General features: G+C 35.0%; 1 protein-coding gene and 1 long non-coding RNA gene across 2 annotated transcripts in view; one reads left to right on the forward strand and one right to left on the reverse strand.

The window, feature by feature from the left end:
• Positions 1-26957, reverse strand: part of LOC134753987 (uncharacterized) — a 234832-nt gene that overhangs the window by 200390 nt on the left and 7485 nt on the right. The gene's annotated exons all lie outside the window — the stretch shown is intronic.
• LOC134753963 (odorant receptor 4-like) lies at positions 7947-26638 on the forward strand. Its single transcript, XM_063689998.1, has 9 exons — positions 7947-8305; positions 10675-10827; positions 12856-13038; positions 14604-14817; positions 17413-17509; positions 17593-17694; positions 19157-19245; positions 25335-25401; positions 26487-26638. Exons 1-9 carry the CDS (start codon positions 8035-8037, stop codon positions 26544-26546), a joined length of 1236 nt encoding a protein of 411 aa, XP_063546068.1. The 5' UTR covers positions 7947-8034; the 3' UTR covers positions 26547-26638.

A 26957-nucleotide genomic window follows, 5' to 3' on the forward strand; every position in this document is an offset into this window, starting at 1 on the left:
TAAGACACCGCTGTCCGTCTGTCCGTATTGGCAGATCAGTGCGCTGTGGTTCGCGTACGCCGAGGATATGAAAGGAAGGTTACTTACATGTGTCTTCAATAAAATGCCGAAATCCAGCCAATGTTGTTTTATTATTGAATAAATAATAAACTTGCAACATTGTGAGTCCATGTTTGATAAAAGACTTAAAAGATTCCTTAAGATTAGTATTAAAAGTATATAACATAACTACGGAGCCATGTTCGAGTTGCAGAGATGTTTGACAGGAAGTTCCATAGATAGAGTAACGCACATAGATGCAGCAAACTTCAATTAGCTGTCATAGATTAAGTATGTTAATAGAAGATCCAATGTGGGGTGTATACATGATATTCAATAGTCCGTCTGTCTGTCACCAGGCTGTATCTCCGTGACCGCTATAAAGCCGTGAACCGTGATAGCTAGACAGTTGAAATTTTCACAGATGATGTATTTCTGTTGCCGCTATAACAACAAATACTAAAGAGTATGGAACCCTCGGTGGGCGAGTCCGACTCGCAGTAGGCCGGTTTTTTTATACACCCGGTAACAGAAGGATAAAGGATAAAACATACTCTAATAGAGTACTTAGTACAGTACCTTCTTCAATTAATTCAGCAAGAAATGTATTTATTACCTACTTTGTTTTTATTAAATTTGTCGCTCTTATACTGACGCTGTCAAAAGTGGTGACCATGTACCTAAGCTATAAAATGGTGCTTAAATTCATATTAATAAATAATTAAGTTCTGGTAGTTGAGACTTAAATTGTTCTCTTGCAGAAACGTTTCATAGCTAAAAATCTACGTCTTGTTTTATTTTGTGGTATTACAATCACGGACAAATTTAGAGAAACGCAAAAAAAAGTTTAATTACTAATTTAGAAATGACTTTAGGTGCTGTAATCCAGTAATTAAACCTTTTTTTGCGTTCCTCTAAATTAGTCCATGAGTTAGCAAGAGTAATCTGTCAGCGGAAAATAGGCTGTGAGGATCATAGTGTTTCTTTTTTCTGCTGGTATTATAACCCCAAGAATAGGGATGTGAATAGGTTTTTAATTCTCCTGTTTCTGCAAAACTTGGTTACCGGATTACTTTTCAAAAATATGAACAAGCTGTATGCTCAATAAAATTATTGTCATTCTTTGTCGGGGCCCTTAAATGAGTCAAGTTTTAATTTAATTACTTAGGTACACACAGCGTGGGTCGAAATCATTCAATAAACAGTGACACGGCAATCCAATAAACACTGGCAAGTCCCTAACACAATTGTTGTCGATGGAAGTTAGCTAATCTCAATAGGCTATTTCCCGAAAACTCCGCTTCCAATGTTTTTGCTCTTAATGGAGAGGGTGGGTAAAGATTATTGGAAAACTTTCTCCTTACTAATTTATGTGAACATTGGTTGGTTGGTTCATTGGTTGAAGACTGATTACTAATTCTATTAACACATATTACCGTAATACACCGACAGATATCTTAAAGTGTAGAATAAGAACCACACACGACAACGATACCGAAATATATATCGCACCAAAATATATACATATTATAGCTTCGTGTTGTGGACTCTGTCAAATAGTACGTAAAATATGTCGTTAAGATGCCTTGCTATAAGATATCTTTTGGTATATTATCGCTCCGTCTGTGACGGGCTTTAGTATCCCGTTATAGTTCACTATAATGAGTTTTTTTTTTTAATTTTACCTCAATTGTAAAATCAAATAATCAAAATTAAAATATGTATTATAAAAGGTACAAATGGTGGCAATGAGTCGTTCTATTCCATTGTAAATTCGTATTTCAGCAAATTTGTTATTAAGTGGAATGGGTGGGAAAATGATAACCTATCGAAAATAAAACGAATTCGACAATTTATTGCCGCGCTCTCGAACCGAGTCGCGAGTTGTTGACATCATATTAAATTGACATTTCCAAATACGTGCTATAGTACAATCGGATTAAGTCTAACCTCGAAATCCTTCCAAAGATATGAAATTTGGTATGTATGTTAATTAAAGGTTTCTTTTGTGTAGAATTTAATAAGCTTTAATGTTGCCTTACACCATATTTTCATGGAGAACGTAGATTTAGAGTAAAACCCAAATTTCTCCAGGATAGCTGTAGTACCACATTTTCCACGATAGCTGCGATTCCTCGAGGTCCCCAAATGTGAAATAGTGTGGACATGAAAAATTAACATACATACCAAATTTCATATCTTTGGAAGGATTTCGAGGTTAGACTTAATCCGATTGTACTATAGTCTAGACATAAAAAATCAAAATCGCTCTCCTTCTTGATCCGACTGGCAAATCATGTTACTTTTTGGCAACCGGATTTTTCAACCTAGTTTGACCCCGCTGAATCCGAATTTGCCGGTTGCACGATCGAAATCCTGACCGGAAGTGAGATATTCAAGATGGCGGCCATTATTGCCCTACATAGCGACCCTAATGAGTTCCTTGTATGAAGACCTATATTTATTTTAATTTTTTTTTTGATAATTTTTATTGCAAGGAATATCAGTTTAAATAACACGTATACTCTGAAAATTTTGAGTATCCATTTGGTATGGTTCAAAATATACAGTCCTTTAAATGTGGAAAATATCATCGTCAGCGGCGCACCGCAATACGAATTCCCAATTGTAAGGCCTCTTTATGTTACAAAACTCACTTGAAGGGCTTTAATTATCCTTTATTTTTTTAATATATTTGTTTTTTTTTAATAATTATTCAATGATTAAATTTTTTAGCACGCATTTGAAACCTTTAATCCACGTGCGCGGAGTAAGACCCTTTTGGTGAAAAAAAGCGTCTAGTATGAGAAATATGAGAATAGGTACGAATATTAAATAAATTTATCGTTTATTAAGCAATTAATCGGGATTGTAATGTGTACACTGACATTTCAAAACCTAAAACCTTAAATACTGTCAAAAAAAGCCTCAAATTTTCATGTTTCACGCACGATTTAGCCCCCTAAACAAAAAAATTGTTATAGGTACAAATTTATTTTATGTATTTTTAAACAAAGTCATTACTTTCATCATCATCAATCAAATGCGTATTTCAAAGTATCTAAAAATAGTTTGATTGTAATTAACTGAACGCTTTAAACTTTCGCGTTTTGTACACATAATTAATGTCATTAACGGGTCTAACGCTATTAAATTTCTTTATTTTAACTTTTTTTCGATGTTTCAGTTAGGTTGCACTAGCTGTGGTCACAAAAGACTAACGTCCCAGCAAAATGTCAATTGGGAAAAAGGTAATATAAAGGTAACCCGTTAATTACATAATTAATGTCATTACCGGGTCTAACGCGATTAAATTTCATTATATAACCTTTTCTCTTTTTTTTCTTTTTTGACGTTTTTTTACATGAAACAGGGTAGATAGATTTATTTGTCTACCCCAAACATTTATATAAACTAATGTCGGGTAGTTTAGTGTTGATTACCAATATCTCAATTGACATTTTGCTAGGACCTTTGTCTTTTGTGACCACAGCTAGTGCAACCCAACTGAAACGTCGGAAAAAAGGTAAAATAATGAAATTTAATCGCGTTAGACCCGTTAATGACATTACTTATGTAATTAACTTTCTTCCTTTTAATAACTTCCTTTTAATTACTTTTAAATATTGATCCTAGAGAAAAATGTTTCGAATGTTTTTTGTAAAAAAATTGTATGTATAGATTATTTATTTTTAAGAACTTATTTAGCTTTTGGCCACCTTTTATGAGTGTGTTACGAAAAAATACAAAGAAACTTTAAAATTGATTATAATTACCTTTCCCGCTTTAATATCTTTTTTAAATATTGATCCTAGCGAAAAGTGTTTCACATGTTTCTTGTAGGAAATTTTATGTTAATTATTTATGTAACATATTTCTTTGCTATGTGTCATACTTTACAAAGTATTTACGAAAAACTAAAAGAAGGAACCTTAGAATTGGATATAATTAACTTTCCCTCTTTAATATTTATTTAAATATTGATCCCAGCAAAAAGTGTAATATACCTTTTTTGTAGAAAATTTTGTGTAGATTATTTAAGTTACACAACATTTCTTGCTATTGGCCGCCGTTTACGAGCTATTTACGAAAACTTAAAAAAACCGGCCAAGTGCGAGTCGGACTCGCGCACCGAGGGTTCCGTACTGTTTAGTACTTTTTGTTATAGCGGCAACAGAAATACATCATCTGTGAAAATTTCAACTGTTTAGCTATCACGGTTCATGAGATACAGCCTGGTGACAGACGGACAGACGGACAGACGAACAGCGGAGTCTTAGTAATAGGGTTCCGTTTTTACCCTTTGGGTACGGAACCCTAAAAAGGAACCTTAGAATTGTTTATAATTAACTTTCCCGCGTTAATATCTCAAAGAATATTGATTCAATCGAAAAATTGTAAGGAATCTTTCTTGTAGGCAATTTTATGCAGATTACTTGTGTAGAAGAAGATTTTTTGCTATGCGCCACCGTTTTAGTTATTTACGAAAACCTAGAAAAAGCTTTTGTTAAATCCTTAAAGGGCTGTATATTTGGAACCATAGCAGATGGGTATTCCAAACTTTCAGAAAATACGTGTTATTATTACTGATACTTTTTGCAATAATTATTATAAAAAAAATATATCAAAAAAATATGGGTCTCCATACAAGGAACTCATTAGGGTCGGTAATAATGGCCGCCATTTTGAATATCTCACTTCCGGTCAAGATTTCGATCGGGCAACTGGCAAATTCGCATGCAGCGGGGTCAAATTAGGTTAAAAAACCCGGTTGCCAAAAAGTAACATGAATTGCCAGTCGAAATCGATTTTTATTAAAAATATAACCTGACTAATTGGTATGTAAAAAACGGTTGATACATAAAAAAAAAATTGTTAAGCCTAATATTTTATCAACAATAATAAAATTTAAATGGGGATCCATAAGTTTAGTACGACTCGCCACAGCGTGACATCACCTTGGCCAATAGGCCAAGCCATTTAATAAATGAATTGAATGCCCTGACTCATTTCTGACAGACGGACGGATGGACGCACGGACGGACGGGAGCGAATATGGTTACCTTTACTGTTACCGCTCGGGCCACCGGGTAAAATGGACAATCAATAAATGAGAATGCGGTATGAATCTATAAAAAGTAAGGTTTATATATCTTCTGTAGTCGATTATATGTTGAGTATTCAACACCTATTCTAGCTTCAAGCTATTCACTTTGTTCTATTCAAGTCGGTGCCAGACTTGAATAGAACAAAGTGAAGCAGTGCCATTGTAACCGACATGTTTTTATAGGACATTAATGATGACATTGGCACACCTTAAATGTTAATATGTATTTTTCTTTTTAGGGTTCCGTACCTCAAAAGGAAAAAACGGAACCCGTATAGGATCACTCGTGCCGCTCGTGCGTCTGTCTGTCTCGTCTGTCCGTCTGTCACAGCCTATTTCCTCCGAAACTACTGGACCAATTAAGTTGAAATTTGGTACACATACGTAAGTTTATGACCCAAAGACGAATATGTAACGTAAACAAATGAATTTTAAACATGGGGGCCACTTTTGGGGGTAAATGAGTAAATTAAATAAAGTCTTTTAAACTATATCGTGGTACATATCAAATGAAAGACCTTATTTTAAGAATCTCAAATATATATTTTTTGTAATTTTAAAATAAATAGTTTAGAAATTATAGAAGAAAATAGACAAAAAATGACCATTCCCCCTTTATCTCCGAAACTACTGGGTCTAAAGTTTAAAAAAAAATACACAAAATAGTTCTTTACCTATAGATGACAGAAAAACTTATTAAAAATGTGCAGTCAAGCGTTGAGTCGGACTTAATTACTTTGTTTTTGATTACGGGGTTTTTAAAGACATTTGTATATTACAAATACATTGTTAAAAATTATTTATTTTATTTTATTAAAATTGGTAACGCGTTGGACCAGCAATCAAAAGATGTGGGTTCGGATCCCACATTTTAGTGAGATTGACATCTGTATCATAGGACATTTAAGAGAAAATTTGGAGTATTTTTGATATTTCAGCGACACCTGTAAAATTTCGACCGCTTTATGTGTTAAAAGTTGAATGTCCTATTCGTCCTATGTTTTATATGTATTAATGAAAGCTGCTGCAATTGGTTTCAATATTATTAACAAATTAAAACTATGTTTTTTTTGCTCCCGTCATGGGATGTATGCGCCATTAATCAAAGTATTTTTTCAATAAAAAATTAAACTCTATTGCCCTTTTTTATTGTAAAATGTTGCCAGCGTTTAAAAACTAATGGTAAATACTTATTTTACAGGATTTGTCTATACCCCACCCACAGTCTATAAAACAATACAGTCATTCGACGAAGCCGTCTAGACAGATCGTGCGGGGTGCGCGGGGCCAGAGGTGGGTCGCGCGCACCCGAGCTGCATACATTCGCCATTGTTAGTAGCTCGGTACTACTTACTTAAGTCTGTGACGTCAACTCTACTGTGTTCTTGTGCGGTGTCGGCTTTTACACAAACATCAAAGGCGTCGGTCCACTGTTACTTTTTACACTGTGTCTATACCACCCCATTACTGGTGCGTCCCATCATAGGGGTGTTTATATACTTACAATTTATAGATTGGCACACTTTGTCATTGCAAATGCCATGCAGTTCACTTGGTCCGATTCTACATACACTAGCTGTTAGTGTACCTAGTGCTAATTGTTACGGTTTAAGCAATAATATTAAAATGCCATTCTCATGTGCTTTTAATGCGTGTTTAAGGAAAAATATGTATAATTAACTGTGAATTAAAAATAACAACAACAATGTATTAACGTAACGTTATTATCGTCAGCTTAATTAGGCTATAATGAGCCCTTTGAAATATATACATACCTAACTGTCACTGTCCCTGTCCTGGAAGTACCTAACCTTAATCCCCTAGGCCACCTCTTTACATTATTCACTTGAAGGGTAAATAATTTTCTTATTTTGCTTTTATTTTTGCCTCTAATAAAACTTTACCTTAGTAGGTATGTTTTAGGGATCCTTCCGCAATAAATAACAAATTGAGAAATCGTTGCGGGTAAACGAAAATGTATGTGGTGAATGAAATTTACAGTTCTACGGAAAATAAATCACATAATACCACACGACATACCACATTACATTCTTAAATAACTCTTTTATGTTTTTCTTTGTTTAGGAAAGTACTGAAATAAACTTAATGCTACATATTTTTCTGCAAAAATTATAGGAACGTTATTTCATGGAACCCAGATGTATCAAATATTCAAAAGGGTTACGCAGGTATTTAGACGACTTATCAAGGTAATGTACGAGTAGGTAGGTACTTATTATAAACTTATTAACTGATAACCTATTATTTTCAAAAGGCATATTTAGTTTCACAAAACTTATTTAATACAGATATAATTTGTAGTTAATCCCAACCCTCCAATAGTCTATCAAACGATTTACATGGACTATTTTATTAACCAATTATTTTTGCAAAATAGGTAACTACACCATATCCAGAATGTGAGTTGCAGATAAGATTGGGTTATTAATATTTACCAAGTGAACCCCTGAATTTGCGATTTCTATTTCTTAAATATGAATTTTTTTTGTTAAATTTATTTTAAGTTGAACACTGACTTAAACGCTATTTTGTTTAGCTTAGCCCCAATAAAAGTACATAAATAATAAAACACTAACTTGGTAAGCAAATTTTAAGTGATAATTGCGATAATACAATGCCTACAATGGGTACGAGTACTTTTTTTTGGCCCAATAACGAGAAAACGCGAAGGTTAGATTTTCAAGCTGATTATTAAGTAATTGACCTCGTTTTGTACCGACCTATTTCCTGATTAAATACTTTCATAACATTCAAAGCGCGACAGGGGGCCGCCGGGCAATTTAGGGTTAACCCAGGGGTGGGAGAATATGTAAATGTGTGATCTCTCGGTATTTTCATTATAATTCCATTTCGATACCTCCATAACGATGGACGTGAAAACACGTGCTCTTGCTGAGATTTATAAAAGTTTAGAACTGTGCAATTATTGCACCCGGATGATGGGGCTGTCGTTCACTGACGCGGTTCCGAGTAACGCATGGGCGCGCGTGCGGAGCGCCGCGCTGTACACGGTCTCGGCGCTGGCCGTGCTGGTGCTGGTGGCGTGTGAGATCACCTACGTCGCCGGCCTCGTAATCAATTCCACGTCCGTCGCGGAGTTCGTGTCGAGCTTGCATATTGTTGGATACGGTACAATGGGTACGTCGCCTCTACGCAAAGTATTTACGTTTTTCTAAGGAGGATTTGTTAGATAATTTTCACAAACGCATTTTTTCTGAGTAGCGAATTTTCACATTGCGGTTTTTCACGATCGCAAATTTCTTTATTCGTCTTTTTTCATGTAGCAATTTTTCACGAAGCGTTTTAAAATGTTCGCGTTTATTTTTTTCGCTTATTTTAACAGTAGATTATTTTGTCAGTCGCATATATTTTCAGCAGCATTAGGCAACCCACGCCTTATTTCGACGAAGCTCCGTTTCGGGGGGCTCCTATTTCTAGGCGGTCTGCCTTTCGGGCATCTGAAGATACCTAATGAACCTAACCTACCTACCTATTAATGTGTAATGTAACGTGGACAGTGAACACTAAGGGGTAACGATTTGTTAGAATAATTATTTCGAGTAAAATATCTAACAAACCGCACTATATTATACTGATAATAGTTGCGAATAATAAAATAATCTACTGGTAAAATAAGCGAAAAAAATAAACGTGAACATTATAAAACGCTTTATGAAAAATCGCTAAATGAAAAAAAAAACTAATAAATAAATTTGCAATCGTAAATACCGCGAATTGAAAATTCGCTACTCAGAAAAAATGCTTTTGTGAAAATTATCTAACAAGTCATCATCATTAGTATTTTATGGTTCACCATTATAGCTCGGTATTCTATACTGCTTCAATTTGAATTAAATTTAGAACTTATTATTTTGATTTGATTTTGTTTCTAGTTCCATGCCATATATATATATATAGACTTTAATATTATTTAGAACTGCTAAAAATGTAGAGTTCGTCTAAGCTAACAAAGTGAGAGAGTGTAAGTAAGTAGTGTTAGAGTGAGATAAACGTCATATTTTCATAGAAATTAGACATTAATGATGACATAGTGACACTCGGACTCGGGATCTGGAATATACATACTGTATACAATTATACACAAATGTCATCGTACTTAATGCATAGGGATATTGTGTATATTGTTTCGACGAATTAGATACTCTCTGATAAATATTAAATGACTTTGTTATCTCTATACGTCTTACTAACTCTATGTGCTTTATTGTGTAAAAAAACAAAACGACAGTAAAGAACGGAATTCTTAATTTAAAAATTTAAAGTTCACTCCAACAATAAATATGATTCTTACATATCTGCAACAATCATTTCATGGAAATATCGCTTTTCTTTCATTCGGAATACGGGTGTTTTTGTCATAAAATGAGTGTTGCAGATACGAGGTTGAGTAAGTATAGCGGCGACTGAAATAGTGCATTGGTTGGAAAGCCCGTTCAAAATTTAAGCTTATATGCATTATAACAAGGTTGTATTTTGTAGATCTTTTTTTCCCTCATGCGTTTAGTAGACTATTACAAAAAATGAAATAACCCACAAAAATAAGTAAGTTGAATTAAACTTTGTGTCACACACATAAGTCATTAATTTCAATGCCAAAGTTTTAAGTAAAGATCTTTCTCGCTAAAACGACTTCCTAATATGAAATTACCAGTCTGAGAAGCTGATCCAAGCTAGTAACAACCTAAGTAACCAAAGATCAGGCTGCAGTTAAAAAACTAATATAGATAAGGTTAACCTGATAATTTTCCCGCCGTCTCCATACTCGATTTAGTTGGTTACTGGCTGGTTAGCTGCCTGTTAGCTATAGTTTTTGCGAAAATCCCCAGGACAGAGGAGAATCTTTTTGTATGAAAACTTGCAACTTTAAATACATTTTTTATCGAAACTACTGCAGTCTAGAATGAAGTCAAAATCAGTCCATCGACTCAATTTTTTGCAAGCTTTCTAATGGTACCCCACTCGATTCTTACAAATAAAATAAAAAAACAGGTTACCCCTTTCAATCCCCTAAATTACCCCCTAAAAGAAGAAATAAGCGGTTTTGACTTATTTACAATATTAGTGGTGGTAATTGCTATAACTAGTTCAAATTTTAGGTATCTATGTCAAACGGTCTCTGAGAAAAACGCATTTAACTGATTTGCAAGAGCGAAATGATCCCATGTGTTGCGTTTGTCAAAACAAAGTTTTGCACGGAACACTAAAAAGTAGGTACATCTCGCTGATGAGACGCTATTACTATTATTTTAGGTCACAGTTACATTGTTCATAACCTATTATGTATTTGTTTATAGGTACAGTCAAGTGTAAGTCATATGGGTGCACCCATCATACTCTAAAATGTGTACCAGCGAATTATGAGTAAGAACTATGGGACATATTTTTGAGTAAATAAGTTGTATGCACCCATATTCTTACACTTGACTATACCTAGAGTTATAAATGTAACATAGCTACACATTAAATATAAATTTATTTGATAACAGGTTTATGTAAACTTCTTACTCTGTGGTTCAAACGACATACGTTTAGAAAATTGCTGATTGACTTGGCTGAGATATGGCCGGTAACCTGCGAAGATGAAGAGGAAGATAAAATTAAGGAAGAAAGCTTAAGAGCACTTCGGTTGGGACAATCTTGTAAGAGCTTGAACTGTTTAACTTAAAAGTCTCCAGGGTTTAATTAATGCTGACATAATTTGGTTAGGGAACCGAATATTACGAATTACGGTGTCCTTGTGATTATTTAATAAAAGCGATAGCTAAAGAAGAAAAGTTTTTTCGTGTTGGACGTTTTTCACATTGCAAAATACTTATAATTAAAATATTTCTTAATTGTTCATAAATACATGCAAGCCATGTAATTGAACTTGTAGAAATCCAGTTTACACTTGAAGTCCGAGGACTGCGAGGAAGCGAAATGAAGCAACGTTCAACCCCCCCACTTCCTCGTCTAATACCCATAGCAGCGTATAGGGTATTTAACTACTAGTCAAATCAGTTTCTTTTTTCGAACTGTCAAAACGATTTTGCTACTATGGAATTTATATGAAACACTAGCATGTGACGTCACAATCAAATTACCTACTCTTTATAGTTTTATACGAGTTTTAAAATAGAAATTGTGTCTAAAAATAACTGCTGTCTACGTTTATCTATTAATCTTCTGGTGCTTTATTTCATGCATGGTGTAAAATAATTTATTTTAAATACAGTCAAATACCCTATTCCATTCAGTAGGCCTAGCACAGGAGGGGCGCGACCCGCCCGCTCGATAGACTACCCGTCTTTTTAGAATAGAATAGAATAGAATAATATTTTATTCGTAAGTAAGTAATAATTTTTATTATTTTTATCCCGCAAGCCAGCCACTCTTGTGCTAGCCCGAGTAGCCCGGCAGGCCCCGAAACCGTGGTTTTCGTGTTCTAACTGTAATGTGCAGAAGATTTGAAATATATGAACTATCATATTCCTAACTTTTAACAAAGTGTCACATACAAATTGAAGTACATCTCTTATAAGACATCGTATACTTACTTACTATTTGGTCAAATACGTTTGGTGATTCACTAAAAAGTAGGTAAGGGAAGTAAGTAGTTAGGTAGGTAAGTAAGTAGTTATCTTGGAAGCGCTTGTCAATTGTAAAGATGTTAAGAATGATGGCTACGTTTAATTAGCTGAACTTAAAGAAACAAATTGCTGCGGAAGATGGAAGCTAATATTATTGCGAAAGCTATTTGTTTTTTTTAGTAGGTAATATTATCATAAAGTTACGTAGGTATATTATAGATAAAAAAAAATCTCCATTCCAGATATAATTAGATAGAAGGACAAAATGGTTCTTTATAAAGCAATTTTTATTGTTAAGTACCTACATGTACTACCTACCTACTTAAGTAAAATTTCTGAATTATACGCTCCAATCAAACCTACTAAATAAAATACCTATCGAAGATGAAAATATGAAATTTCACCTAATTTATCGACCAAATATTTCAGTGCCATATATTTTATATAATAATTTGTAAATAATACACAATAGTTATTTGTAGGTAGAATCTTGAGCGTAGCGAGGGACTCAAAAACACGAGATGTAGAATAACTTTGCTCTCGTGTTGCACACATAATTTTTCACCTCAGTAGTGAGAACATATTAAAGGTTAAAATGTATTTCGAATTACACAGAATAAACAGAAAAAAAAGTATTATAATATGTACGATACGATAAGACGAGAGAGACGAGACCGGACCGGCCGGACCGGACCGGACCGGACCGTACCGTACCGTACCGTACCATACCATAAAAAAAATGTAAAAAAGTATGAAGTTCATGGCCTTCACTAAATTAAAAAGCTACATTGTTTCACTCCCTGGAGTGAGGAAAGTCGCACTTTCCTCACTCCAGGGAGTGACGAAAGTAGGCTTGTTCGAGCTGCTGAGGTGAAAATAAATATTACAACTTCACGCAACAGGTTTAGAATATCTGATCTTGTCATCTTCGAGAGTCTAAAGTTATCTGGAATGGTTTTAGTACACAGTCTAGATACTGATAAATTCGGAACATACGTACATAGTTACTATATGTAGATTATCCATACAATATTTCTTGATAGTTTGTTTAGATCTAATTTAGGCTGCAGACCTTTGATTTACTTTTTTCTTTATTAGGGTATACATTTTTCAACGTTTTTGGCGTCGTCATGTTTAACATAACGCCTCTAGGAGTTCATCTTTACCGGAGAATCCAAAATCAACCTTCGGATTTGGGCTATGTGTGGCACGCGACATATCCCTTTGATAAAACCAAGGATATTTATCACGAGATTGTCTACGCGTTTGAAGTTTTTTCAGGTAAGTCGGTTTCTTTTATATAAGTGAAATATTATTCTATCTTTTTATCACAGTGACCGTAAAAAGAGGTTAACAGTTTTCTAATGTTTTAGGGAATTTTGTGGAACTTACGAACGGATTTACACGTTCTAAAATATTTTATTTATTCATAAATTACGAAACACAGCTATCGTAGTTATAACTGTGAACACAATTTGTCATTCTAAGTACTCGTAGGTATAATAGGACTAATAGGTATTAGGTAAGCAATATTTGGTCAAAGTGGAGAAGCTAAGCACGCCGAATACCGAATACGAGTAGATGCGAATATTCGTGGCAGACTTGAATGGCCAATTCAAAAATATCTTTGAATGGGTAGATATTACTACATATAATAATAAAAAGAACAAAGAGGCACAACGATAAATAAGTTTTTGGCAAAAATTTCATTTTTGGTACAAGCTTTTATCGCTGACTATACTTTTTTTCCACAGGCAACTAATACTCATCGAGACAATTCTAAAAACCCCAAACACAATTAGGTTGCGTTGTTTTATCACAGAGTTCCTATGACTTCCTCCTGTCTTCGTCAGATCAGCTCGATGGTACCATAATATTGCATTGTCACCCGACTTACATAGGTATGCAAATTTTTAGCTTCATCGGAAACCAGGAAGATGGTTAAATTAGTTACCTTAGATTCCATTACATTGTTAGTTACAGAGTTCCTATGACCACCTCCTGTCTTCATCGTCAGATCAGCTCGATGGTACCATAATATTGTATTGTCATCAGAACTACATACAGCTGCCAATTTACATGACGCTACGATCCTTGGAAGATGGTTAAATGTGGTATTTTCTATAAAAAGGGACCTTATTGTCGATGGCGCTTACGCCATTATTAACGATGCTCCGATATAAATACAATGCCGCGCGACGCTGTGCAGCGTAAGTGCCATCGACAATAAGGTCCCTTTTCATAGAAAATGCCCCATATGCCGACCTATATGTATACAGGTCGACCTAATAAAATCGTAATATTGTCTTCGGTTACCGCGATAGTTACTCATGAAATAAAACTATGAAAAACGAACGCTGTAAAGAGTTCGAAACGTCGGGATGTATTATAAATTCAATATACGCGATATAATCCGTTTTCATAGTTTTATTTCACTAATAAAATCGTGTTAAAAATTGTACTTATGGTTCAGCTAAGGTGCAGTAGCGCTTTTTTGGACACAATACGGCTGCCATAAATTTAATTATCAATCTTGAGCCCTTCTCGAGGGTCTTAATCGATTCGAAGCCTAAGTTTTTGACTTTCGACGAAAAAAATCACGAACATAGGTAATTTAAACATTTGTAACAAATTATGCACAAAGGATAAAAATATCAAAATAGCTTCTAAAAATCGGCAATTTCATGTTTGAGGGAACATCGATTACTTATTTAAACGTACAGACAATTAAAATTCAAAAGAATGATATCCGCGATCCCGGGCACGCACATCCATCTCGCTCACGCTTACGCTCAGTGAGAGTGAGAGAAGAACACGAACTTATCCCTTATGATACTTGCTGGCAGGTACATCAAGTGTGTGGGGTATGTTGGGCTCCGACATGATGTTCACGACGATGGCGAGTCACATCAGTATGCTGCTCCGCTTGCTGCAGGTCAAAGTGCGCCGGCTGGCCGCCGATCCGGATCCGGATCCGGAGCGTGCGCGACACTCGCTTCACTATGTCGATTGCTACGGCGACATAGTAAAGCTTGTCAAAATCCATCAAAGGCTCATTAGGTAAAACAAGACAAGGGTAGCTCATAAAAGATAACGTAAATGTCCCAGTGATTGACATAGACCCAATAGTTGCCGCCTTCAACCTTATTTTCTGAAACATCATAATAATTATATAGATTCCCAGCGTGAAAAGATAAGGTGTAGATTTTTTCGGGTGTAACAGTTATTTGTTTAACAAAGGGGCAAATTTATTGTTTAACACGAGGGGTTGAACAATACAAGAGGCTAATATTGTAACCCGAGCAAGCGAAAGATTCCAAAATAGACAACGAGCGTAGTGAAACAAACAAAAAACACTCAATCAACGCAAGGGAAATTCTAACTGTTTTAAACATTAGGTACAGATCAAATTCAAATGAACGCTATTAGATATTTATCATTCAAAATTATTAAAATTAAATTCTACCAGCCAAACTACTCAGAGTAGCCTTTACGAGCTAGTGTGGTGAAAATAGTTTATATGTAAGTTTTTAAATAAGATACTCCACCAAACTATACTCATGGACAAAATTAGAGGAACGCAAAAAAAAGGTTTAGTTAACTGAAAGTTAAACGTTGTTTAACTGAAATTATAGCCAACGGTCCGTAAACAAAATACGATTAAAATAGGTAGGCTTATTTGTTTACCAAAACTATATTATTTAGGTACTACATTATTGAAGAGGCCGGGAAATGACAATTCGTGGATAAGTAAGTAAGTTAATTCACAAATTTATTTACATACAAGATATATACAGTGGTACTACGTAAACGAAATTAATAACTAGCTTAAATCTAAAATAGGCCCTTGAGGCATTGATTGTACCAAGGATGCTGGCGGCATTTCCCCGCTGTATCGCAATGCTATATTAAAAAAAAAAAGGTTTAGTTACTGGATTACAGCACCTAAAGTAATTTTAAAATTCGTAATAAACTAAGTAATAAATAGATTAAGTAAGTAAGTAAATATTCTTTATTGCACCAAATTTATACATATAAACATTAAATATTAATATTATAAATAAGATTTGATTTAAGACAAAAAAGTCGAATCCAAATTGATATTCCTGCCGAGGTATGTATAGTTATTTCCTCCAAATATGCGAGGCAATTGTCGGCAATGCTTAAGTGGCTCCTGTGATGTTGCTTACGTCCATGGGCGACGATGACTGCTTCCCATCAGGCGGCTCGTTTGCTCGTTTGCTGACTATCACATAAAAAAAAATTAGCATCAAATCAAACCTTTGCATCAAAAACTTCAAAAATAATTTCCCTCCTTAATATTTTTTAAAACGTTTATGGCATCACTCATATCAAAGATAGATATAACTCCGTAATAGATGGATACAGTCTAAGGAATAAACGTGCCTCGAAGAGCAAGAAAATTTGACTCTCGACCAGAGGTTGACGGTTTCGTTTGTTATTTAACAATTTTTACGCATATCAGTGAAAGAACATGGGTCAAAATCATAAAAATAATTAATGCAAATAAAAAAAATCATTTATCCATATTTAAATACATTTTATCGTATTTCGTTCGTATCGTTTTAAAGTGTGTCGATAGATGGCAGTGAACTTACTGTGGTTACAAAATTTTCTATGACAGTACCGCTCTAGTAGTTACTCTATGCTAATATATACTTCCATGTTCACTCAAAATAATTATACATTCTGACAAATGTGGCAAACCAAATTTGGTAGTAAATAAGAACAAAAAACTATACTCATCCCTTTATTTTGGGTGCTATTACTAGCGTTACTGTCTATGTTTGAAATGACACAGTCACTGGCCATACTATAATTGTGCAATATAAAATGTATGTACGCGCTGTTTTTACACTCCTGGGTGCGTAGACAAGATGTCAATCGTTAAAGCTCCGTAGCGAATAAAACGCATCTGTCGCACTAATATGGAAGAGTGATAGAGAGAGATAACTACGCTATGCTACGGAGCGTGAACCATTGGCATCTAGTCTACGCACCCTGAGTTCCTTATAAAATATAGAAGTTTTGTAGTGTTTGATTTAGCAGTAGTCGCACGATCATACACGACGGTCTTGTAAGGTAGAAGGAGGAGGAGGAGGAGGTAAGGATAGTAATAAAATAAGGTGAAAATATCCGAGCATATTGGCGAAAAATGGTTTTGTATTTATACCATGAATTTTATGAAATGTTTTTTTCGACCCGAATCTTAATCTGGTAAACAAAGGGTATTGCATCCTTTATGCAGTGAGTACTTCAGCTACTGCTAAAAACACCGTCATAAGTAATAGGGAACAAGCGTTTAAAAACTAATTTTACCATCCTATTTATATGGTTCAAATTCATGAAACAGCCCATTCGGAGATAACAATTTTTTTATATCCAAAAATAATGCCCTGTTGTTTTTGCCACCCGCGTGGCATAAGCTGTTACATAAATTTAAACCTTAATACTATCACGATAGATGCTTTTTAAAGAAATTGGTGCCCTGCCGTGAATACAGGCGCTGATCGCTTTGCATAAAACAAACAAAGGCTTTTGTTTAACAGATTAGGGTCAGAGACGAAAAAACCATCTCACAAAATTCACACTAAACTAATAAGTTCTGAATGATATATAATGTATTTGTTACAGTTACAGATACGAATTGGAGGACACATTCTCATTTCTCAATCTAATCAACGTTCTGTTCAGTTCCGGTAACATATGCTGCGTCGTATTTGTCATCGTTGTAAGTTTTGAGTACTCACGTAGGTATTTATAACAGGAAACCAGATAAATATGTATGCAGACATTGACATTTTGTTATTTTAGCTTCTGGAGCCTTGGATGAACATGAGTAACAAATTATTTTTGGGAGCGGTGATGACTCAAGTTGGGACTCTTTGTTCTTACGCTGATGAAGTATATCGAGCAGTAAGATATCATGTTGTGCACATTTACTTAGTCAATGGATCAAATATGTCGTAATATGACCGCTCTTGGCTCGCTCCATACATCGCACTCGAGGGGGCATTTTGCGGGCATGTCAGTTAGTAAAGTTTGCAAATAAATCAATAAATTTTCGAGTACGTACTTAGTATGTAATTGTAATCTGGTATTTAATCATAGTGACGCATGATGTTAATTATGATTAAATACCTACCAGGTTACAAATACTAAGTACAAATACCGTATTCTGACAACTCAAAAATGTATTGATTTGCAAATGCAAACGTTACTAACAATACTAATTAAATGCGCCCTCGAGTGCGATGTATGCATATGAGCCTAATGTGTACTGACCGTTGGTGTTGTTTGGAGCTCGTATTTATACCTATTACGTAAATAATTAGTACTGCAATTTAAAATGCCTAAGATCACTTCTTTTTCTCTCTCTCTCTCTCTCTCTCTGTCTATCCATCCGACTGTCAATCAATAGCCTTATTTTCAAGAACGTAAGAACTTATCGAGACAGGTCCCTTGAAGTTATAAAAACTTGAACTTCCAATTTAAAGCAATGCAAACATTTAAGTATATCGTAACAAATTTAGTTATTTCTTATAGATTTCAATGTTTCTCTCCTTGTCTCTTTTTGATTTAACGTGAGAAAGAAAAACAAAAGGTATAAAAAATGCCTGCCTGGTGCGCAACAAATATGTCTGTATAATGTTATACATGCAAACTATTTGCAACAGCGTTCCGTTATTAAATTTCATTGTGCTACGAGCTGAAAAAATACAGAATTCGTCCAAAGTATTCACTTACAAAGGTAGGCCTCCCCTAACACCATTTTCGCGTAGCAACACGGTGTTTGGTAGCTGCCCTAAATTGCTGCCTAGTATCTATTAATTAATATCTATGCACTCGTATTCAAATAGATTATTTTCCTTTCATACAAAGCAACACAATTAGGAAATATTATAGTTTTCGTGTATGTTAGCGAGATTATTTTTGCTGGCAACTACATTTATCTCAAAGCCCTTCTTCCGGCGCGACATCGACATGCGCGCCACCTAGTGAAGATGAAAAAAAAACCCTACTGCCGTTAAAACCAATGGCTGCGATCGCTCCGAGCTCCCATTAAAATAATTCATATCACGAGTTCTGTCGTTGCAATGTTAAGTGAAAATCAACCAGAGACTACTCAGTAACCCAGTGCCCCTATGGTGACATGTGACTGCCGATAAAAGCAGAGGATCCTCATACGTAGACCATCACGCGGTTCGCAAAGGCGCTTCTGGATTTACCTCTCATATTATCTCAGCTACAGCCCTCAATGACACATTGAAAAAATCCATTCCGTATGTATTTGTGGCGTCCATTTCGGTCCTGCCTAAGAATACAGCTTCCACAGGGTGCGCGGAGAGCACGTGTTTATAAATTGTATTATTCACAGAGCGTGGGGGTAGCGGACGCGGTGTACGAGAGCGGTTGGTGGGCCGCCAACGGGCGCGCGCGCTTGGCACTTCTCGTCCTGATGCAAAGGTAAAGGTCCTCCCCTACTAAACATCTTCTATTCAACAATCTTCAGAACCCGTAAAATGGCCCAACCATTGTGTGTTTGAATTATTTTTTATCAAAAGAAGAAAAGAAATCGCTGGTTCGATAACAGTTACTTTTTAGGGTTCCGTACCAAAAAAGTACAAAAGGAACCCCCTATGGTGCGAATCTGTCCGTCCGTCCGTCTGTCTGTCACATTGCTAAATATCTCGAGAACTGCTTAAGCTATCGATTTGAAATTTCATGGAGAACGCTAACCCAAACACATTGAAAGTGTAATTTTTCTTATTAATTATAGAAAATGCCCAATATAAAGAGGGGGCAAAATTCCAGTCTAGTTGCTAGGTCGAGTGGGATATTATTTGAAAGAGCTCAAACTGAATATTACAATACAATTTTTAGTTTTCATAATGAAAAAAAATTGACTTATGAAGGAAAATGTTTAAAAAATACCCCCCCCCCCCCCTTATCTCCGAAGTTTACCAACCCAAAATTATGAAATTTTTACACAATAATAACATTATCATAAATATTACAGGAAAAATATAATCACACCTCTATCTTGAATACTTTTTTTAATTATAAATGTCGGAGCCCCCCATCAGGTGTCGGACCGATAATATTGGTTTATGTGCGTATGTGTAGGCATAATGCTTGTTGTAGTGTGCGTTACCGCTTGACGGCGCCCGGGCGCGATCCCGCGGCCTGACTACGCGGATGTAGGACTAGGATCCTACATCCGATATCGGATCGGACAATGTGAAAACGCTCTAACATGCGGTTTCTGAACTGAATACATCATAGAGCTTATAATATGTGTGTAGATAAAGCATTGTATGTAACTGATTATAATTGTACACCCACACGTGGTTTAATGCCGTTCATTATGTAGCAGACACATATACTACTATTATAGTGGCATACGAGTATTGGCACGTTATTGGCCTTGTAAATAATAAACGGTTTAACAACGTCTGTAAATAGGTGCGCGGCACGAGTACGCCCATTTATACTCCCTTAAGTCCCTAGCAAGCTCTGCCGAATTTCACCTTCCCATACAAACGAACTTTCGTTCTCATTTTAAAATTACGTGTTGGATTGAAATGAAACTGCACATACAATGACATGAGGTATATCTAGTCCTGTAATTAGTTTATATACTCCAGCTTATAAAACAAACGAAATAGAGCAAAAACAAGTTTGGTATGAAAAACTTAAATTTTCTGTATTTTTTACTATGGTATCTGAAGCTACATAAACTAATTACAGGACTAGATATACCTTATCCTATTGTATGTACAAAGTTTCGGAGCAATCTAGCTAGACGTTTTAAAATGAGAGCGTAACTACGTTTGTATGGAGAACCGAGCTTGCCGGGGACTTAATAAGATCAAAAGTACTTACGTTCCAAAAATAACAGCCGGTGTAAAATAACAACCTTATTTGCTTGTCAGAGTTAATAAGACCGCCTGTTGTTATGCAGTTATATTTTCCTTTTTAATTTCTTTGTAATTTTACATGTAAAATTAAAATGTAATGTTATTGGTGTAACAGTCGTAGATTGTTAATCAAGGGTGGAAAGTGAATAATATCACCCGAGAGGTGAACTTTCCGAATAGGAAAGATGAAAAGAATATTTACTTAAGTAGTAAAGAAGATACTTATTCAAAATATTTAGATCAGTAGTTTAAGTGCGAGTACTTATTTAAATTGGTCGTTCGTTACGAAGTTATGGTTCGATTAATTAATAATAAATAAATGTGCCATTTTCAACCAAACGGGTACTTATTGTCGGTTGTCAATAAGGCGCTATTTCCATACAGCTTCAATTTGAAATCAACCTTATTGACAAGCAACAATGTGGTACCTTTTGGTTGAAAATATCACAAATATTATAGGACAATGTTACACAAATCGAGATAAGTAAGCTCAATAAGGCTTGTGTTGTGGGACTTGTGGGTACTAGACGACGATATACATATAGGTATAATATACATATAGAAAACATCCATAAATCAGTAACAGTATATCTGTAATGAACACACAAATACTCGTAAATGCCGTTACCATGCAGGATTTGAAGGCAGGTTCACTTCACTACCAACTAGGCTAGAAGATCGATTGCGATGACACATGATTGTCAACGTGTAAAGGAGCCCGCTGATTACTAGTCCGCCGGACGATATCGTCCTGTCAGTTAGAACAAAAATTTGATAATTCCGAATAACTGACAGGCCGATATCGTCCGGCGGACTGGTAATCAGTGGGCTCCTTAACAGAGTAAGATGTCGAGAAGTACAACTCAAGAGCGAAACTTTGGTGCCGATGACAGACGTATGACGTCAAGCTAAATACAGTGTGTTGTTATCTAGATACTTAATCAAATAACAACTTATTAGCCTCTTTAGTTTACTGATATTGAACCTTGAGTTGAGAGTTTTTATACGTACTGGCCACGTATAAAAACATAACTAACTGTCTTTGTCATGTTAAAAACAAGATATGAACAAGATTGTTGGAAATGACAACCAATTTCTGTTTACTTATTTTTGTGTAAATTACCAAGCATTTTTATAAATAAACACCTATATGCGACTTAACGTCATACGTCTGTCATCGGCACCAAAGTTTCGCTCTCTTAACAAGTAATATAAATACTTTCTGTTTACTTGTTGTTTCTTTAATCCCATACTTATAGCCATCTAGTTTACTAAATCTAGTTTACTAGATAAATCTAGTAAACTAGATTTTGTTTAAAGTTCAACATGTTCCATCATAATATAGGTATTGTCTTGTGTGTGTGTTTGTGTTGTATTATAGTAAGTTTTAGGCAATCATTGCATATCCTTTAAGTAGGTTATTCTAAAAAAATTATATATGTACCTAAGTATATGTCCGTATAGCTACGACAGTTAGCCTACTGGTATTTTATTTCCTGAAAATAATATCGCTATAAGTATGGGATTAAATGAGCAATATATCACAATAAATTGGCCACTAAAGTATACTTATGGAACTGATATATTACAAGACCTTACTCGTAAAAGTTTTAAAAAATTGTTTTTTTTTTTATTAAATTTCAAAATGAAATAAAAGGTACCATTTGATTCACTAAATTATAAAACAATAGATTACATGACAAACCATATAGGTATATAAACGCAATATTTCAAAATACCTTTTTCTGGTTTTCCATACTTCAAGACGGCTTAAACTCAAGCGTGACGTCACGATCAAGTATCGTTTAGTAAGAGGCATTTACTGCGTAGAGTACGTCAGACTGAATGTAATTTCTGAATTGGTATTGCTTCAATGCAATGGGTCCCAAATATACGCTTAATCATCATCATCATCATCATGTCAGCCGATAGACGTCCACTGCTGGACATAGCCCTCCCAGGCTCGCCACTCCGACCGATCCTGTGCCGCTCGCAACCACCGAATTCCCGCGAGCTTCACCAGGTCGTCGCTCCATCTTGTTGGAGGCCTACCGGCAGTTCGTCTTCCGGTACGCGGACGCCACTCCAGAACCTTCCGGCCCCACCGGCCATCAGTTCTGCGAGCAATGTACGCTTAAATATATATAAATATATATTTAAGCCTCAATTAGTTAATTTGTGTTTTATCCGTTTCTTACAAATAAATACCTAAGTCAAAACGACAGATAAAGATTAATATCTAGAGCTGGGTACTAAATTGAGACGTAAAGTGCGTTTATTAAATGTTTTAGCAGAGCAAAATTAAAGCAATGACTGTGAAAGAGAATAAAAAAAAAAATATGGAAAACAAAAAAGTGACCTGTGAATTGATTGTAATTAACTTTTTTCTGTTACGAGTAATATCGTTTTAAATATTGATCCCAGAGAAAAGTGTTCGAAATGTTTTTGTAAAAAATTGTATGTAGATTATTAAGAACCTATTTGGCCACCGTTTACCAGTTATTTACAAAAACCAAAAAGGAAATAAAATTGATTATAAATTATCCCGCTTTAATATCTTTTTAAATATTGACCCTGGCGAAAAGTGTTCCACATGTTTCTTGTAGGAAATTTTGTTAATTATTTATGTACAGTAGAGCCCGGTTATAACGACGCCCAAGGGACCGCTGATATTACGTCGTAATAACCGGACGTCGTACTAAACGAACTGCCAATTTAAAAAAAAACAAAATAATGACATCATTTTGTATTTATGAATACTTATGCGACTATCAAAGGAAAAAAGAACATTATAATTAAAATATTTATATTTACGTAAGTATTACGACTTTTTGTCTTAAATGGAGAGACTTGTGTTTGGAAGAAGCCACTTTTGTACGCGTACTCACTCATCATCCTTAAATTACTCGAATCCCGTAAAATAAAAACCGGCCAAGTGCGAGTCGGACTCGCGTTCCAAGGGTTCCGTACATTACACAATTTAAACAATGTATTTTTTATGTGAAATGTCTTTAAAAAAACCCGTAGGGGTCGGATCTAAAACTAAGTAATTAAGTCCGACTCACGCTTGACTGCACATTTCTAATAGGTTTTCCGGTGATCTATAGGTAAAGATCTATTTTGAGTATTTAAAAAAAAAAATTGACCCAGTAGTTTCGGAGATAAAGGGGGGGGGGGGATGGTAATTTTTTGCCTATTTTCTTGAATAACTAAACTATTTATTTTAAAATTATTAAAAAAATATATTTGAGATTCTCACAATGAGCTCTTTCATTTAATATGTAACACGATATGGTTTGACAAACTTTATTTTTCTAAGTTTCTCATTTACCCCCCAAAAGTGGCCCCCGTGTTTAAAATTAATAATATATGTTTACGTTACATGTCCATGTTTGGGTCACAAACTTACATATGTGTACCAAATTTCAACTTAATTGGTCTAGTAGTTTCGGAGAAAATAGGCTGTGACATACGGACAGATAGACAGACAGACAGACAGACGCACGAGTGATCCTATAAGGGTACCGTTTTTTCCTTTTGAGGTACGGAACCCAAAAAAAGTTATAATTCTTGGGGATCTAATAAAGATGACAATCGTAAATCGGCAATCAAAGAATAAATAAGTTTTTTGCCAAAATTTTCAATTTTAATACAAGCCTTTATCGTTGGCTATGTACTTTTGTTTCAACATGCAACTTATACTCATTTAGACAATTATAACAAACCCAAATGCAATTAGGTTGCATTGTTTTATCACACAGTTCATATGGCCACCTCCTGTGTCCATCATTAGAAGTGGATGACAGTCCAAAATATTGCATTGTCACCCAGCTTACACAATTATGTATGTGAAGATTAAGCTCAATTAAATAATGGGAAGTGGGTTTTATTTAGCTTGCAAGATTACGAAAAGTCACATGATTATTTCATCTTGCTGCGTATAGGCAAAGGGGAGAGGAGTTTGGTGCGCGGGACGGAGTAAGCTTCTTACCAACAATTTATTTTTAAAAACTACGTGACTCGTCGTTGTAACCGGACTTGACGAACGGATTTTGTGTAAATTTCCGTCGCTAAAAGCGGTCGTTCGTTATAGGCGGAGTCGTATTAAACGGTTGTACTTTCATAGTAGCTCATACTAGAACTAAATATGTGGCTATACTTACGTCGCTATAACCGGTTGGTTGTTAATATGCGAAATCGGACTAACTTACTGTATAAGTTTTTTTTGCTATGGGTCATACTTTACAAATTATTTACGTAAAACAAAAAAAAGGAACCTTACATTTGATTATAATTAACGTTCTTTCATCAATATCTTTTTAAATATTGACCCCTGTGAAAAGTGTATTTAATCTTTTTTTGTAGAAAATTTTATGTAGATTATTTACGTTGAATAACATTTTTTGCTATGCGCCACCGTTTAAGACTTATCTATGAAAAACTGAAAAAGGGACTTTTAACCTTTCCGTAATGTCAATATCCAGAGGAAAATGGGGACTATGTTTTTATGAAGAAGCGGCCGTCCATTATCCTCTAGGTGTTCTAAAACAGATGTAAAGGTCAACGTTAACGAAAATAAACACAATTAACAAAGTAAAGCTTCTTATGATTTCTTCTATTAATTTTTGTTTTCAGATCACAAAGGCCGTTATATTTTACAGCTCTGAAGTTTGGCCCGATTACAATGGCAACCTATCGTTCTGTAAGTATTTTACATATCTTTCTTTTTCCCCTGCGACTGGATCTGCAGTTTGTGAGCATTCCGCTTTCATGAAGCCATTGCATTAACGTAATATGAGCGAGGAAAAAACGAGTAAAATTGTTGATGCCTAAGAGCATTACAACATTATCAAAATAACCTCGTCAGCTTCAGTCAAGTGTGTGGAAAAATGTATGAACAGCTACGTGTGCGTATTCTTATCTTAATGGGTGGGCATAATTCTTTATGCAGGGCGACGAGAGACCATTTCTATGCCGACTTGCCTTTGAGAAATCCACTAAGTGGTAACAAAATAAGGCATACATATTAGTTTCTACTCGCATGGCTAGATCAGCAATAGCTGCGACGACACCATCGTTATTGTCAGATACCGTTTACGTCGTGTCCCTGTTAGGGAAGTGGAATATAAGTATTTAAATAACCAAAGATATTTCCCTTGTACCTCATAGTTGACTTAAGACAACTTTAAGAACGCCAAAATGAAGGTGTATACCGTGATTCCAGCTTATTACTTATCTCTCATTCTGAGAGTGGAAAAATATTAACTTGAAAAATTGCTCTGATAATTATAATAGTTATATTATATATTATGTTTATTTATAGTTAAGTGCTTGCACACGCACGTGCACACGTACACGCACACACACACACACACACACACACACACACACACACACACACACACACACACACACACACATGCGCGCGCACTGAAACACACCATTTTGTAATACCTACCTGCCTAGTACCTAAGCAAATCCGTATTAGTTTCATTTGTATCTGTTAGGGAGACCTATTATTGGCTTCATGATTGTATCCTAGTTATAAACTGTTTGTAAAAAGCTGTTGGTCTTCTAATAAAAAAATATATAAAAAAAGGGTCTAGTGAGAATGTTATCATTAATGTCAGATTTAAATGAGAATATGAGATTATAATGAATGACACCGCTTTATTTTGTCCAATTCAAATCGGTGTAAAGTTAGATTAAACGGAACGAACACTAAAGTATGATCAATTTCAAGTCCTGTTAAAATTAAATAAATAATTACAATGTTTATTGTTTCAGATAATAACGAACTCTTATTCTTATTTTACTCTTTTATATACGGTTTATAGAAGTGACTAATATAAGATGTGGTAGGCTACCGTGACACTTTTATTTATTAATATCTACGAGCACTTGTTAGTGAATGTAGATCATCTCTAACTTAATTGAATAAAATAAATAGTTTAAAAAGAGCTTTGTTTCACTTATGTTTACGTTTAAATGATGTACCTGTACCTAAGTGTGACAGTGTAAAAAAAAATTGATAATTACTTCATAAAATTGTAGATGTTATACTTTTTTAATACAGTTGCTCAAAAAGTGCTACTTTTCGTGGCTGTTTAGCGTGCGGAAAGTTGGTTTTCGCGAACTAGTGCTTTTTACTTTTCCAATTTTTTAAAATTTTTACTTGTTCCAATTCATGACTACTTATTGATGAGTGTTAATATTAGTTTCCTTTAAACGTCGTAATCAACATAAAAACCTACTGTT

The sequence above is a fragment of the Cydia strobilella genome, chromosome Z (assembly GCF_947568885.1).
Source record: "Cydia strobilella chromosome Z, ilCydStro3.1, whole genome shotgun sequence".
Taxonomy (NCBI): domain Eukaryota; kingdom Metazoa; phylum Arthropoda; class Insecta; order Lepidoptera; family Tortricidae; genus Cydia; species Cydia strobilella.

What these genes read in the sequence shown, in the direction of transcription:
- LOC134753963 (XM_063689998.1), top strand. Translation starts at nt 8,035, where the DNA reads ATGGACGTGAAAACACGTGCTCTTGCTGAGATTTATAAAAGTTTAGAA. An exon ending in ATCCATCAAAGGCTCATTAG is followed by an intron (nt 14,818 to 17,412) that starts GTAAAACAAGAC and finishes TATTTGTTACAG; the next exon opens with TTACAGATACGAATTGGAGG. An exon ending in CAATGGCAACCTATCGTTCT is followed by an intron (nt 25,402 to 26,486) that starts GTAAGTATTTTA and finishes TTATTGTTTCAG; the next exon opens with ATAATAACGAACTCTTATTC.